Source organism: Cantharellus anzutake (genome assembly GCF_015039405.1).
Source record: "Cantharellus anzutake strain C23 chromosome Unknown EI90scaffold_201, whole genome shotgun sequence".
Classification (NCBI taxonomy): domain Eukaryota; kingdom Fungi; phylum Basidiomycota; class Agaricomycetes; order Cantharellales; family Hydnaceae; genus Cantharellus; species Cantharellus anzutake.
The window spans coordinates 106,122-122,320 of NW_024067151.1; the positions used below are offsets into that span (position 1 = coordinate 106,122).

At 50.1% G+C, this 16,199-nt stretch overlaps 5 protein-coding genes across 5 annotated transcripts; 2 read left to right on the forward strand and 3 right to left on the reverse strand.

Moving 5' to 3' along the window:
- Nucleotides 1-1,303: 1,303 nt before the first annotated feature.
- On the forward strand, nt 1,304-3,147 carry EI90DRAFT_861270 (uncharacterized protein). Its single transcript, XM_039068184.1, has 3 exons — nt 1,304-1,443; nt 1,852-3,020; nt 3,085-3,147. Exons 1-2 carry the CDS (start codon nt 1,424-1,426, stop codon nt 2,984-2,986), a joined length of 1,155 nt encoding a protein of 384 aa, XP_038907917.1. The 5' UTR covers nt 1,304-1,423; the 3' UTR covers nt 2,987-3,020; nt 3,085-3,147.
- EI90DRAFT_3095032 (uncharacterized protein) lies at nt 3,049-8,031 on the reverse strand. Its single transcript, XM_039062510.1, has 13 exons — nt 7,935-8,031; nt 7,581-7,883; nt 7,315-7,523; nt 6,834-7,252; nt 6,637-6,781; nt 5,772-6,584; nt 5,559-5,720; nt 5,117-5,509; nt 4,869-5,066; nt 4,293-4,817; nt 3,956-4,242; nt 3,775-3,896; nt 3,049-3,719 (listed from the first exon to the last, which is right to left on the reverse strand). Exons 1-13 carry the CDS (start codon nt 8,023-8,025, stop codon nt 3,244-3,246), a joined length of 4,143 nt encoding a protein of 1,380 aa, XP_038907918.1. The 5' UTR covers nt 8,026-8,031; the 3' UTR covers nt 3,049-3,243.
- Nucleotides 8,032-8,058: 27 nt separating this feature from the next.
- On the forward strand, nt 8,059-11,762 carry EI90DRAFT_2981488 (uncharacterized protein). Its single transcript, XM_039055989.1, has 5 exons — nt 8,059-9,105; nt 9,155-10,152; nt 10,206-11,058; nt 11,108-11,375; nt 11,429-11,762. Exons 1-5 carry the CDS (start codon nt 8,159-8,161, stop codon nt 11,606-11,608), a joined length of 3,246 nt encoding a protein of 1,081 aa, XP_038907919.1. The 5' UTR covers nt 8,059-8,158; the 3' UTR covers nt 11,609-11,762.
- A 358-nt stretch (nt 11,763-12,120) lies between these two features.
- Nucleotides 12,121-13,949, reverse strand: EI90DRAFT_3095034 (uncharacterized protein; the record flags this gene model as incomplete). Its single annotated transcript, XM_039062511.1, is given in 7 exon segments — nt 12,121-12,434; nt 12,454-12,636; nt 12,705-12,950; nt 13,025-13,043; nt 13,247-13,456; nt 13,514-13,581; nt 13,749-13,949. Coding segments are annotated over 6 exon segments (816 nt in total), but the record flags the coding sequence as incomplete, so codon positions are not given.
- Nucleotides 13,950-14,623: 674 nt separating this feature from the next.
- EI90DRAFT_3095038 (uncharacterized protein) lies at nt 14,624-15,770 on the reverse strand. Its single transcript, XM_039062512.1, is given in 7 exon segments — nt 14,624-14,873; nt 14,938-15,172; nt 15,237-15,259; nt 15,291-15,328; nt 15,387-15,516; nt 15,536-15,558; nt 15,626-15,770. The coding sequence occupies 6 exon segments, from the start codon at nt 15,740-15,742 to the stop codon at nt 15,051-15,053; spliced, it is 453 nt and encodes a 150-aa protein (XP_038907921.1). The 5' UTR covers nt 15,743-15,770; the 3' UTR covers nt 14,624-14,873; nt 14,938-15,050.
- Nucleotides 15,771-16,199: the final 429 nt, after the last annotated feature.

The following is a 16,199-nucleotide window of genomic DNA, read 5'->3' on the forward strand; positions in this document are numbered from 1 at the left end:
TCCAAGTTCCGAGTCCTCCACCGGACATCCGCTTGACCATCAGCCTGCGCCATTAGGTGGCGCTGCCCGCACCCTTGTCACAAGCGTTTCGTGGTCTCCAACGGTATCGCCTAAGTCCGTCATCCTACCTCTCCCTAAGAACGCTGGCTCTGCAGAAGCGATGAAGCACCTGGAAGTCCCCGGGTCCGCACTGTCGAATGCTATGTCTAGTGACAGTGTTCGCAGAGATACGTATATGCCCCAATCCAGCGACCTCTTGTTTTCTCCCGAATTCATTTTTTCTGCTTTGGGTGTTCCTGAACACGCTCAAACGACCAGCGCAATCCTTCCAGAGGACTACTCTGCTGTGGCCGGTGCGGAAAATGCTCAAACCATCCGAGGTCATGAGGATGCGATTGGCCTTGAACACGTCTCAGCGTATTGGATGACGAAAGAGGATTCAGCAACATTACCTTTATCACCACCGATACTAGCCGCCCCCAACTCTGGAGGGGGAACGAGACCTCGGTCCGCTTTTGACGGTGCTCAAATTATTACCTCCTTTGCTTCACCGACAAGTGGGAAGTACAGTCCATCCATGAATCCAAAGGGAAGCAACACTGAAAATTCATTGGGAACCAAAACTCCCGTTCTCCCCCAACGAGCTCTCACCGAGCGGTCTCTATCTTTGCCCATAGAAGACGCTAGTTTGACGCGTGTTCCCAAGAACAACACCGCTACTGTAGATGTTTCGGTCTCTATCTCCAACTCTGTCCAAGCCTCTCGCAGTGATGGTTCGAGTCGTTCAAGGGGTGCCGCGCAGGTTGCAGTGAATGCGTTGTCACGTAAGGGGTCCAAGGATAGGTTGGCGCTGATGGCGGATGCGAAGAGACTCTTTGGTGGGAACACCGAGTCCCTGAAGGTGGATACAATCAGGGATGGTGTCCCTGTCAGCGGGCGATCGAGCAGCACGTTTCCCTCAATGTTGAACATTGCGGAACGAGGGAACTTTTCTTTTCCAATTCCTCGATCCAAAGGACCCCCAAGCTGGAGTCCGAGCAGCTCTGCGATCCCCCCTCAATACTCCTCGGGATCGTCATCCTCGCAAGGTTCTTCCACCGCTTTCTCTCGACTCTCGCCAACCTCTCAAACTCCGCCTTCGTCGGAGAGCGGATTCCTCTCTTCTGCATTCCCTCGCCATAAACATACCGTATCTGAGCAAGCAGATCTGCCCCTCAAACCTATCTCCGTATCGTCTCGGGGTAGGAGTGCAAGTGATGCGGGACACTTGCCCTTGTCTCGGCACAAGACGTACACTGGTTCCTCGCTTCTGTCGATCGTCACTTCACCTCAGAAGCAGTCATTGAAAGATCTTGAAAAAGTGGTTGAGGATCCGGGTCAGGAAGGAAGCTTATCTCCCTCCTTTCGGGGGGATACAGAGAGGATGCGAAAGGGGCTCCAAACGTCAAGACAAGGGACTTCTGCTGAAAGTCAGCTCCGCGTGGCGCCACCCAAATCTTTCAGGATCGAGAGCACGCCGCTTCGCATCGACGTTTCCGCTCGCACGCTATCCAATCGTACACGAGAAGCTCAACCCAGCGCATTTCCCGTCACCCCCAGAGACTCCTTCCTCTTAATTTCATCTCGTGAGCAACCAGGCGATGACAACTTGCTGGGACACATTCCAACCCCCGTGATCACGATCCCCGCTCTGGACATTCCCGGTCCTAATGCTCGACCTCTAGCTCCACCCGTGGGTCCCCGAAGTCGACCAGCTAACCAGCCAACATTTCCAGACTCATCCATTCGTGCATTACGTTCCATGCAATCGGTGTCATCCGGCTCGCCTTCTGACGATGCAGGAGTACCTTTGTCAAGCCCCTCCCGGGAGGGATCTGACTCTTCTCCTTTGTTTGATGACATACCTATCAAATGGAAAGGTTTGACACTTGACCAGGCCAAATGGACATTCACCTCTAAGGAACTCCAGAGCCTGGTTGCCCAAGCGATTGTTCAGTCCACTGCTGTCACATCGATACGATTGCTGAGCGAGGAGGTATTGGAAAAAGAATTGCCTGTTGAACTGGAGCGCCTCGAGGACCTACGCGACAGCATCAAGAGTAGGTTGCAATATCAAATCCGCCGAAGAAATGTCATTCTCCGTTCTTTGCCCCTGCATGTTGACGGTCCTGATGTCAAAACGGCTCGACGTTTGATGTCAGACTTGACAAAGGTATCTCATTGGTTCGAAAAGTTGACATCGGAGCTATACACTGTCATGGACCAAATTGCGCAAATTCGGCAATTGCGTGATAATCATTTGGCTAGTGCCCTTATGATGGGTTTGCAGAAGATGAATGGGGCCTTTTTACGTGTATCCTCTGAGAATGAGCTGCTCTCTCAAACTTTGATTGACGTGGAGGCGGAGCGAGATGAAGGATGGGGGAAGGCGCTGGAGGTTGAACGGGAGTTGGACGAAATGCGAGGAAAGTTAGCTGTTCCACAGAGTGGCGATTCAGCCATTGACTGTGGTCCCAGTAGTGGTCATCGCAGCAGAGTGTCAGCTGCACGGAAGACTAGTTCCCGGGCCTCGAAAGCTAGTCTTCGCACCAATCACCCTCTTAGAAGTGCTCGTCCGTCCCACAGCGGCATGAAATTTGGTAGTCTCACATTCCCTTACCCACCTTCCTCTATGGCATTTGATTCAGTTGATACCAGCGCTCCCCCCGTACCTGACCTTCTCTCCCCGACTCGGCAAAGCATGGACCGGCATGATTCAATGACATCGCGACTAACTTCCACTCCCTCTGTTACTCGCGCTATGTTCCTCGCTCAACACGAAGTTCTAGAACTTCTAGGGCTTTCCACCGCAGATCTTGACGATCTTGGAAGACATGATAAAGGGAAGACTCGATCGTGGTCTGCTTCGCAGTTGACAGATCTCCCTCTAACAACCTCATCACGACGGTCTTCAGCCCACCTCCCTTACAGTCCTCGATATTTTTAAACTTCAACACTTCAAATCACCGCACACGTTAATTGTGCGCATGCCTTCGTCCTGTCTTTTGCATACTCTCATACACATTCTGTTTTAATTCACATTAGCAAGTAATCACTGAATATGATCATACATGAATATCCGGCGCGCTGCCGCATAAGTTAGCGATTAAATCATCAGATACAGTGGTACACATAAGATCGCCGAAACAATTGTTGCGGAATGAGTGCTGCACATATAAGAATGCCATATCAATTCTTGTCATGTCACCTCCGAGCCCTTTTCCTTGCGGACTTGAAATCTGCCACACTTGCTTGGCTTGCCTGTGACAACGGCTTTTGTGAGGAATTTTGTTGTCGCTCGATGAGTGCTGAGATCGCCTCAGCATCTCCACTGTCCGAGACATCATCTCGATCGTAATCAGGTGTTCGTTTTCGTTTCCTGGCTGGAGTTTCTGCTGAGGAGATCCGCACTGGCGATCGTGAGGGTGATGAAGAGGGTGGAGGCCTCATCCGCGGTCGTGGCCGAGCGCCTAGTTGATCAGTGCTCTTGGATGTTACTTCAGGATCAGTCTCGCCATCTCCGAGGATATCTCTGGATTGCGGATCTTTTTCCAGATTCATGGGTGGTCTGGGGGGCAATGAATCGCCATGGTTCCCCGTCAGTGATTCATCATCAGTGACGCCTTCGCCTGATCTCGCAGATGCCTTGGAAGCAGCTGCTCTGCCCTTTGCGACAATACCTGATATAGCAAAAGAGGTTCAGGGGTATTGCACCGCTGGAGCACAGCCACGCACTCTTGTCCTTGGACATTGCTGATATGAGGCGTTTCTCATATAGGCGAGCAGCGTCCCAACCCCTGGAAGTTGGAGGGATTTCCAGGCTAGAGGCTTCCAAAGTCTTATCCAGGTGGGATTTACTGTTTTGGGGGATAGTGGGAATCAGCAGCAAATTGTGGATTGGAATCGGAAGGCACACATTTTTGAAGCTTCTCGGCTCCCGACACTTGTTAGCAAAGCATGCAAGACTCGGAAGAATTCAATGCACTGCATTTTTTTTGTTCGGTTGCCGCTTGACTCATATGCTGCGATTCTTTTGATAATCCACGTTAAGCCAGCTGAATGTATTTCCACTACATGGGGAGCATCGAGTCGACGCGTGATGGACAAGTGAGCGCCTCGTACGACAAATACGGGTCCAAATGCTTTGGCAAGGCCAATGCATGCCTGAGAATCTGTTTGACCGTCCATAAACATTGTGAAAGACTGAAATAGACGTGAGTGGGACCGAGGGATGACATGTGATTATTGCCCACCTGACGCAGAGCCTCATTCACTATTGTGGCCACCAGTTCACCGTTATTTTTGAACATGCCCTCTTCCCTCAAAACCGAAACCAAAGTGGAGAGACAATGATCAAACTGGCTCCCGAGGAGACCGTGGTATGCGAGCAATGTCGATGAGTGGCGTGGGCTCATGACTCCAGCAGCGATGGCACGAAGGAAATAATTGGCAACCGAAATGAAGTCATGCTCACTCTCAAGTTTTAAGCGGCTGAGGGGTTGCTCGTGTTTGCTCGCTTTGGAGGCCTTCTCACCACGCTTTTGATTGCTCGACTGTCCGTTTTCGCTCTCGCTGCCTGATTCATCGCTGCCACCAACGCCGTTCTCATGAGTCACAGGGCCACGAGATTCAATAATATCTTCGTGGAATCGTTCTGCCTCTGCTTGCATAAAACCAGCGCACTGGTATTGCAACCTGTCATCCATCTTGATGGCCAGTGACGCATGGACTTGATCAGATGGGAAAAGAATATGGAGGACGACGAAGTTTTGAAATGCCTGACGTACAGTCAGCCAACCTGATGTCGCGTCCCCGTGTAGCAATCTTACCGTCCGCTTCACCGCTTCGCTCGCGTTTGAATTGTTACCACCGATATAATCTTGCAGGAGGCGCAGAAGGGCGTTCCTTCTTTCCAGGTCGGGTTCGCCGAAAGAGGAACCCTCTTGCGACGAAGATGACTCCGGACGCTGCTTATTCACTTTCCATGTGACATATTGTGTCAAAATATTAAAGCAATTTTGGACCAGCTGCAGGGAATTAATCAGTTGTCTCAGACACCTGGTGAAAAACAACCTACAGTATCCTCTTCCTTATGACCAAGACGTCCACGTTCCGCTAGGGCCAAGATGATATCCCAAGATGATGATTGTTTGCCATTGTCGTCATCTTCAACCCAAGAGGACATGTCTCGTCTGGCGGAAAGCAGCTGAATTCGCAGCGTAATCGCCGCAAGGGACACTACTTCGTCTTCGTGGAAACTGCTAGCCTCTATTTCTTCTCGACCCGAGACGACGGCCCTCAGTGATGATGAAAGTTCATCGTCGAGCTCAACGAGTTTTGTCGAGTTGGTAGCGGAGAGGGCAGTCGCTTGGAGAAGGTGCATCATTGTAAGAATTGCGCTGGACACAACTGCTGGCGATGATTGGGTCAAGATTTGCTTGGATATGTCATCCCACAGGCCCTCAAATGCCTGCTCGGTATGAGGTAAGAAATAGATACGATTGACCCACGTCACTCACCGTAAGCATTCTCATTTCCAAATACAAATTAGCGTTGAGTAGCCTGGGAATGGTAAGAATGTCAATCATCCGAAAATCGTCTGTCTGGTGTTTTGAGAATAGTTGCGGAAGTGCTTTCATCAAAACGCGAGTAAGGTCATTCCGGACAATGTCGGCATCCGACTACAGGGAGAGTGAGGGGATGTTCCAAGAGTAGTGGCAGAAAGCACTCACTGTCTTTTTGCTTACAGAGTCTGCAAGAGTTTTTTGCAACGACGCCAGTAGGACATTCAACAGAGCAGTCTCTTCGGTTTCTTCTAGCCTCCATGCTTCGTCGGCAATATCTTCATCGTCCTCACCTTTCCGTTTCTTACGAGGAGAGGCCTGTGACTTCTTTCGGAGTTTCGACGCTGATGCAACGACACTTTCGGCAGTAACATTGCCGGAATGGTCCAGTAACAAGAGCTGAAGAATAGCTTCCCAGTTTGGGATAACATCAATTTGGTCCCAGAGCGCTTCTATCGCAAGGGCGACACGACTTTTTTGCTCCGCAGCGAGAACCATGATATCAAACGAACTAGGCTCCTTGGAAGTGACTCTCGTCCCCGAACCATCCTCAGACTGAAGCGGCACCCCGGATTTCGCAAGAACGTTCTCCCAATTTACAAGTAACAAAGCGAGCGCTTTTGCTCCTGCAAAGCTGCGCTCGCGGTCATCATGCGCATTTCGCTTCACTAAACGTTGTGCAACGGTCTCATCCCATACTCTCCGGACGAACGCGCTGATCGCTTTACGGACGCGAGGTTCTTGGTCAAAAATAAGGAGACAAAGCAATGCGCGTTGGTCATCGTCCAGCAGGGCGTTCTTGTCAATGGCCTCCAATACTTGAATCACAGCGACACGAACGGAAAGTTCCGTATCATGTTTAGCCATTGCCACCAATCGGGATTTGAAGCGTTCAGTGAAATGCTGTAGAGTAATAAGGTAATCCTCCTTTTGGTACAAAGCAAGTAGCGATTTGACTGCTTCGAGGCGCACGTTGGTATTCTAGCGAGCTGTTACATAGAAGTGCAAGGCGAAGAAAAGTGATCGCACTTACGGCATCGGACAGGACCCATCCCACATATCGCAGATAGTTGCCTTCTAAGAAGTATCCAGGATGTCTTTTGAGCCAAACACCCATTTCTCTAACACAGTCCGCTCGGATGCCTGCGTCAGAATCGCGGTATCGATGAACAAAAACTCTTGAAAAGAGAATGAGAAGACAAACAATGGGTGATAGGTCAACTTTCGTACCCATCGAAGAACTCCTTGAGAAACTCGTTCATCTTCGTCCGCTTCTCTTTGATCCCTGCAGCCTTCGTCCGCAACGCATTCTCCCTTTCACTTGGCTTGCTGGAACCCTTGCGACGCTTCCGTTCGCCTTCTCGTTGCCTATTAATCATCTCTGCCTCTTTCTCGATCACTGCTGCCACCGATGAAAGTGCACTTTCCAATTCTAATGCTACCACTGTTGCGGTATGACGAAAACTCCTCAGCTGGGCAGATGACATCGCAATGACCCAAATCTGAAGAGTAGGGACCAATTCCGTCGAGAAGAGCATATCATTCTCAGATGATGAGGCTATTAGTCGATCCAAGAACTCGGAGATGGACTTCCTCAGCTTGCGAAAAACTGGGGCTTTAGATGATAAAGGGTATTGTTGTGATTCAGCCTGCTGGGCGCATGAGTGTTCGTTGTATCAGAAGCATGGTAACGGGAACCCTGATATCTTACCTCCTTGACTTCTTCGACAAGATCGCCCAGAAAATCCACTACACCATCACTGTCAACGACGACATGTGAGTCGACGGTAGAATTACAGCCACACAGTCGCAGGATGCAAGTTATCAACTCCGCTAATGCAGCGTCAGCATTGGCCTCTAGTGAATCGAGGAAGTCTTGGACGGTGGATTGGAGTGCGGCAGCTGGGTTCAGCAGCGAATCTAAGTTGACCCCGAATGAGTCATGAAAGTGACAAGAAAAATGATCGTGAAACGAACTAAAGAATGAGTTATCATCATTTATCGACGCGTCTTTCACGCTGTGGCTCTTTCCCGCAGCTTTGGTTCGCATAGTTTTGGGGATTGCAGGCGCAGAACGCGCCTTTCTGGGTGCCGACCGCGGTGCACGTTTCGGCTTCGTCATGGATCCCCGCAACTGCGTAGGACGAGGGTCAGCATACTCAGGCTCCTCATCATCCCCCTCCCCTTCCCCTTCGGTATCGAGATCATGCTCTAATCCATCGTCCTCAAAGTCATCTTCCTCGTCGGGATTAATCCCAGGTTTTGAAAGGGAGGGTGAGGCTGTGTGGAAAGTTAAGGTCATGGGCCTTGCCTAAATGCCTTCATACATACCTTTGACATATTCCTGCGTTTGTTTGCGTTCTCTGGTCGACCGCCGCAAGCTGTTCGTCGTTGACATCGTGGACGGCGGGATGAGCGGCATTCGCCGGCACAATATCTGCCACGGATGCAACAATATTGCGAGACACAGCCATTATTGCATTCGTGTCCTTTCATTGTCTTAGGTTCGGTTGTGCTGGCTCCAATCGAGGCCTTGGGGTCTTCATGTGCCCCTGATGCATCCCCATACCTACTTGCTTCTCGTATTTTCTCTTGTCTTCGCATGCAGTCTAGCTTCATTTCACGACTCTCAACTGATCAGGCGGGGCAGCTTGGTACCACCCCACACCGAAGCAGAAGAGCTTCAGTTGGGAGATGTTGTCCTGGCGGCATCCGTTGATGGAAATTTTCATGCCTTTGACCGGATAAATGGGCGGCTGAAATGGTCGATGCAGACCCTCCCTTCAGGTCCAGCAAATCAGTCGTTGCTCTATCCCCTCGTCCACTCTGAGCAGCCGTCTCTCCACGATATTCATGATGATGGTTTCCACCTTCACGAGACATTCGTTATTGAACCCCAGTCTGGAGAGATCTTCATCCTTCCTCCAGGAGGGTTGGCCCACACACCTCTGGAACGCCTCCCGTATACTATCATGCAACTTGTGGATCTTTCTCCTTTCCAATTTCCTGGGGACGACCAGAGAATGTTTCTTGGGAGAAAAGAGACCAGCATGATAACACTGGATTTGAACTCCGGGAAAGTTTTATCTGTATACAAAGACGATCAGTGCATTCGGGAGGAAGCAGGAGGAAGCGAACTCGGAGGACATGACGAAAACTCACTCCATAATTTTGAAGACGGTGGTTCAGAGCACAGTCGGACTAAGTCACCACCGCCAAAGCCAATCCGCATCGGGAGAACTGATTATCATGTGTCAATCCGCATCAAAGGTCAAGGCATTGTTCAGCGTTTGTCCTTTTCCGCGTATGGCCCTAACAATGTAGACAAAGAACTTCAAACACAGTGGGTTAAGACCCCGGATGATCGCTACGTCCAGTCTCTCCCTAGTGGCGATATAATATCGTTCAGCCTTTCAGACGCGGGATCTCTAAATCCTGGCACATCAGGGATGGGATCTAAAAGTGGCCTGGTAGCGTGGCATGGGGAGCTTCCCAAACCGGTGTATGTGATTTTTGGCTACCAAGACACTGCAGTCTGATTCGCCCTTTAGAGTTGCCGTTTTCGACGTGCTGACCAGCCCATCTCGCGACAACCCGTTTGTATTGATACAACCTCAACCAAAGCTTATAGACATATTCCAAGACCCCCGTCATCGTGCCCAGATTGCTGAACTCCCCGAAAGTACTTTCGTTGGACTTGTTGGTGATTCACTCTATGCGATGAGCCACTTGAAGTTTCCCATGGTTGTCTTTTCTGACGCCTTGCCTTATCATTTTGACCGCTCGAGCGACGGATCTACTGAACTTGTGGCGTCGTCGAGGCTGGATCATAATGGCCATTGCAGAAATGCTGAATGTTATCTTGGAACTCATCCATCCCGATTTGCTGCCTCTTCCCGCATATCTAGGCTGATTGAGGAAAGCGAGCAGCTGCAACAGATCGATGCCTCACCTCCCAACGCGACCGCGCCCACCCCTGCTAACTATGCGCCGTTACCTATCCCTTCCACCATCATAAGCATTCTAGCGCCTTTTAATATCATCTGGATTGGGACCTCGGTTTTCACCCTATGCTGCATCGTCGGGTACACCCTGTTGCTCCGTAAGTGGGGAATTGGGACAAACGAGAAGGTCATATCAACGGATTCCGTTGCCGCCCTTGACAGAGCCCCTTTGCCAGGCGGTGCGCATGATGGCACTGAACTGAAGGGCGAAATGGACTCTCCACCCAAAAATCCGACGTCTCCGGCGCCTCCTACGGCAGTGGGTCGCTCTGGGACGGGCGAAGATGCACAGGCTGAGTCAGGAGGCAATGTGGACAAGGAAGAACGACGGACGCGGCGCAGGCCGAGAGGAAAACATAAGGGAAAAGGGAAGAAAGGAGAAGAGGACGTTGGCAAGGAAGAGCTTGATGGTTCAGATACCCCCCTCCGGCCGAAAGAGGGTGTCCCGCAACGCCAGCAGCAACAGGACATTGAGAACACAGTTGATGACGCTTCAATTGACGGGAATCCAAACCTAGCATTAACTGTGTCAGATAACATTCTCGGTAGATCTTCCACCTCGTGCTCTTTGATTATTCATTTACTCACAGCTTGCCAGGCTATGGCTCTCACGGGACTGTTGTGTATCAAGGATCCTTCCAAGGCCGTGCAGTCGCTGTGAAGCGACTGCTGCAAGACTTCGTCAAAGTAGCGTCCCGAGAAGTCGCACTCTTACAGGAGTCCGATGACCATCCCAATGTCATCAGATACTATTATCAAGAGACCAGAGACAATTTTGTGTATATTGCTCTTGAACTGTGCCCCGCTTCGCTCGAGGATGTGATTCAACGTCCAGTCGCTTTTGGAGAGATCAATGCAACCTTTGTCCCTAAACGCACCATCTCACAAATCACGGCGGGATTGCAGCATCTTCATTCCCTCAAGATTGTTCACCGCGATATCAAGCCTCAAAATATCCTCTTCTCCCAAGCCAAAAATGGCCAACATCGTATGCTCATATCTGATTTTGGACTCTGCAAGAAGCTCGAGTTGGATGAGACCAGTTTTGTGCCGACTCGTCATGGGCATCTTGGTGCGGGTTCCATAGGATGGCGGGCGCCGGAGATCTTAAGGGGAGAAGTTAATCTCGACGTAACCATCGTTGATTCATTGGGCGGCCCAGATTGTGATTCCAATACTGGAAGTATGGGTAGTGTTGGTCCGAGCGGGGTACCTGGACATGGTAATGGCGCTCGCACACGTTTAACGAAATCAGTGGATCTCTTCGCACTTGGGTGTTTGTTTTATTACACATTGACAAACGGCGAACATCCCTTTGGAGGACCATTCGAGCGTGAGGCAAATATACTGAAAGATGCGATAGATCTTAGTTGGCTGGAACGCTTTGGCGAGGAGGGTATAGAGGCGAAGGACTTGATAAATAAGATGCTTGATGCACGGCCGCGTCGACGGTAAGAGGGTCAGCATGATACTGGCGTACTGATGCTAACCGCTCTAAAGGCCAGACACGGCTCAGTGTCTTGTCCACCCCTTCTTCTGGACGCCTGGACGACGGCTCACATTCTTGCAAGATGCCTCGGATAGGTTCGAGATCATGCAGCGCGATCCTCCCGAGCTCGGCCTCCAGCGGCTTGAGGCTGGTGCTCCGGACGTTGTGGGAAATGACTGGAGCAAGAAGTTTGACAAAGGCTTTATCGAAAACTTGGGGAAATTTCGTAAGTATAACGGACGGTCCATCCTAGATCTGTTACGTGCACTCCGCAACAAAGTATGTTCTTTCTGCCTTCCTTTCTGTGCGTTGAATCTCATTTTACTACACAGAAACATCATTATCAGGACCTTCCAGAAAACTTGAAGCGTCACCTTGGTTCACTCCCTGATGGCTTCTTGGCATACTTCACACGCCGATTCCCTGCGCTCTTTCTCCACGTTTATTATGTCATAGCTGATGGTCCATGGCAGGAAGAGTCCATATTTCGACCGTACTTCCAAGAGCCTTAACCTGCGAGATCTTCCATTCATCTTCAAATCGTACCTTACATGTATTAATTAGTGTAGATTTATTTTGTATTTTACTTGTTCGTTCGCCCTTTGGAAGATTCGTGATGGATGGAATGCACACGGCACCAGAGTGGTTGCGTAGTGTAAAACGGGGACAATTATCTGCATTGAATTGTGAGCGACACTTAGATTGACACGCGCTGTCGATCATGCGAGATGTGACAATCGATTGCGCAATTGGGATCCAACGGGATCAAATGAGACTTAGGTTCGTAGCCTTTAATGAACACTAGTAAGTACGCAGAGCAGTCAGCCTCTGCATCCATTCGCTGCGTCACACGATACTCGGCGCGACTGCACACTTTTCCGGACATTAATTGGTCCTAGTGCAATCCTAATGATCGATCATCATTACAGTATTCCGGCGTTGCTGCACCCTGAGGCATGGTAACATACATGTCTCTCTTCCGGATATCAGGTGGTAGGCTGCGGTGGCTTTTCCCTTTAGCTTCGTCGGGGTCAGGAGAAGATGGGTACCCTTAACGTATTGTTATTTGTCCGGGCAGTTTGAATTCTGGGCGGGTCAGATTTTTTAGATAGACTCCGTCCAGGGCTATATAGTTTCTAAAGTATCTATCTCCACATACCCGAACTGCCAAACTGATGTTTGGATCATCAGTAGCAGAAGTTGATGCTCGGCAACTCTATATGGTTACATCACCTTTGTGGTTGGAAGTTATTCTATCTCCGTAATGCATTCTAACGCTCCATCTTCGACGTGCGTGACGTTCTCATCTGCCCACTTCCATCTCTCCTTCATAGCGTCCTCCACCCCCAAAAATGACGAAACTAGTCACAATGATCAATGAGCCAAATATGACCTGCCCTCCTGCATTGACCCCAGTGAAAGTAAAATCCCCGAGCAAGGCAAACGGCCCCGTAAGACTTGATCCGATAGTAACAATTAGCGGAGTCGTCTTCAGCAAGGCTATCACGTAGAGAAAGCTGGCTAATACGCTAAGGATGGTCTAAGAATGGAACGGATGGGCATAAGCATCGCGTCGTACGCGCCATTGAAACGTGAAACTCTTATCACATTTGTAAGAATGGCACACCATTGTCGCCCCGTCTCTGGAAGTGCGAAAGCCTCCAAACCCGTCAAATGAAGCATGATGCCCAAAATCCACAGGGTCGCGAGATTGTAGATACCGACGTATCCGAAGAACAATCTTGTGTTGATGCGAGACTCGTCACCAACCCGGGCCTTGAGCAGAGTCACGCAGAGTGCAGAAAAGACTGCCGACCAGAATGCTAGGAAATCCCCCAAGATGGGGTTGCGCCGCTAGGGACTGTGGGCGAGGATAAGATAGTGATTGCAGTTGGTGAAGGCGAGGTCTCAGAGTCGGATAGGGAGACCAGCGTAACTCCTACAAAGCTTCGGAGATGTCAGCGAGATGGGACACAAAAAAATCCGCGGTTATTATGGACTCACCAGGCAATTACTGCACCGAGTCGAGTGAAGGAAAAAGTCTCCACATTGAAGATCCGTCCAACGATTAAGGTAACGAGTCCTGTCGGTGGGGAAATCGGATTGCGAATCCCTTCAATCAATTGCTTTCCGAGAGACGGGTAAAGAACCAACCGCTTGTTGAAGTAAGGATAGAGCAACTGGCGACTGAAGTGAATTGCAACGAGGAATTGAAGGTCCAGCATGCTAGGAACCATATAATACAGTAAACCTTTGCGAGATCAGCCGTCTCCTGACGAGAAAGCTGAGGTGGTGATTTTGGACTGGGAAGGAGCTGTTCGTCTGTCGGAAGAGGCTGGTACTCATTTGGCGCCGAGGTCCTGGCAGTTGGGATTAGTTCATCAAGATGGCTTACGTAATATATTGTGGAGTCCCACTCACGACCCCTCTCAAAGAGCAGGGGAATCAGATAGACCGAGAATCCCGAGATACTTAAGTACGTTAAACTGCGCAAACATTGAATTCAGTCACGCAGTCAAAATATAAAATGTTGGAGAAACACCAACAAGAAAGGTTTCTGGAAGCCATCATCGAGTACATCCTGTGGTTACAAAGGGGGCACAATGAGTTCACTCAGAAGCGGAAGGCGCAAGGCGCAGATTTGTGTACCACCTGCGTGATAAAATATGAAGCTACCCATAGGAGTACGACCGCTAGCAAGATAAGGATACCTTGAAGGTATCTAGAGGACTAGTCCGCTGGGATTATAGGAATGGCTTCGTTGTGTGCATCCAGGTAGGGATCGACCTGTGCTAGTAGATGGCAGCTGGGATGGATGACATCCATAGCAACCGATGGCTGAAGAACCCCGGCATACTCCGACAGGGGTTCATTCGGAAGCCTTCCACTTTGGCCCTCAAATTTTGGGTTTCCTAGACCCATTTAGCCTCCTGAAAGGTTGAGCCTTGCGAGCGTCGTAAGATTGACCGGGCATACATATTCTTTTTCGGCCCCAGCGGCGTGAAGCGCCGCCACAATGGTATCTGCTTTAGTAGAGGCTGGGATCCTGCTCTAACAAGGATACTCAGACCCAAAAGACATGTTGATTTACCTTGGTCCGCGTACCCCCCCCAAGCCCACCTGAAACTTCTAATTGCATCCATTCGTGACATGGCACGTCGGGCCTAGTTTCGACTTCTAGGCCTACCAGTTGCTGCCGGTGACTGGTCTTCTGCCACAGTGGTACTTCGGGTGGACATCCTCTTCGCAGCGGCGCGGGTCCGCTCTGCTTTGGAGGCGCCGACCTATCCTCATGCCATGACACCGCGCCTTGATCGCATAGGCAAGATATAACAATGGGTTTATGGAACGAGCTGGTAGATGTTCCGAAGCGTGTAGCAAACGCCGGGGAAAAGATGTGAGTACTAGGACCGGGGGCACTGTGTAGACCAAATGCCCCCCGGAGCTCCCCCAAACAGCTATGAGGTCAAAGTAAACGCACAGAACATTTCCTTGCGATTTCTCCTTTGAAATAGCTTCTTAAATAGAAGATCCTCTGTGAATACGCAAAACTGCGTCCGCCCTGTTTGACAATCAGTACGCAAGACGCATTGTCCCGATGGGTAGCACAGAATTCTCATTTTCAGTCTAAATTGGTAAAAATCCATCCACACTCCTTAAAAATCACCATCGACATGGAGTTCGTTAAAGCAAGAGAGTTTCGCATGCGAGAGAAAACAAGAAAGAGCAGAAATATGAGACTCCAGAGACAGCAAGCTACCGCCCTCATGCGCCGTACTACAAGTACATCAAAAATTACGTCAGACACGACTGAAAAGCCCTTCGACAAGTTGCAGCTTACAGTAAGGGTGAGCCCCGTAGCCCAAGGACTGGGCTGATGACCGATTTCGGGATCAAGGTAGGACCATCGATCAGCCGCCTCCGTCGGATCGCCGGGAGTAAGCTTGTACTCGTTCACAGTCTCATACCAATCAGTATCGACGAGCTCGCCGTCCTCATCGACTTTCTGGTAACGAACAAGTTTTTGATTTTTGATCGAAACCTTGTCGTCGACAGTGATAACAGGCTCACGGTATCTACAAAAATCGGGCAACCACTTAGCACCTCGTAGTACAAGTGCACAACAGGAGATCAACTCACCGTCGAAGAGTACCGGCCACGCCCTTCGTACGTGAAAATGGGTTTAGAGAACACAGCGCGAAGAACCTCCGCAGCCACGCGGGTGACAAACGCTGGACCCAAGCTCTTGAAAACGTATCACCATGATATGAGCATAATCCGAAAGAGGACGTTGAGGCTCGACGTCCTCAGGGCTGATGTTCTCAGGGTTGCTAAACGCCGATTCGTCTTTTCCGACCTTGCCGAAGTCGAAGTACAGCCTATCCCCCGCCTTGCTGGCGAGAGGGCCAACAGGAATGTCCTTTGTAACGACGCGAGACACCTTCGATGACGGGATCCAAACCTTTCAGCGGAAAGCGATAATCAGTGAGTTCTCCATATTCTGCGGTTTCAACACGGAGTCAACCTACGGAGAGCTTCACGAACGTAACCCTCAAGAGTAGCGAGTACCAAAGGATCAGATCCCTTGCTAGCAAGGAGGACAATCTTTTCATAAAGATCTTGCTTCGAAGCATAATCGGCGGCATTCTTGTCCACAGGAGGGAGGTAGAAGTTAATGACATGCGTGAAGACTAAGCACCACAAACAAGAGTAAATTGAGGGACCAATGCCAATAGAAGACAATGACAACACTCACTCTGCGAGAGTTCGATAGATGCGGAGGAGATGACGCCAATGATATCGTTGGCAACCTCATCAAGAGGAGCACCCAAACCAAGAAGACGTTTGAGAACACGATTAGTAAATTGAGGTACATCGCCAAGGAACCACCCGGCAAGACCGTTGATAAGAGAGACAGGAAGCTGTTGATCCCAGAATCAGTGGACCTCGCTTCGTTTCCGTTCCATGAATCATGAAGGAAAAACACTCACACTGCCCTTGGCCTCCACCAAGCTAAGCTTAACGAATCGGCGGAGACGAACTACATTGGCCCTCGCCTCCCTCTGAGCCGGAATCTCCAAAGTGGCATCACCCTCGATGAAA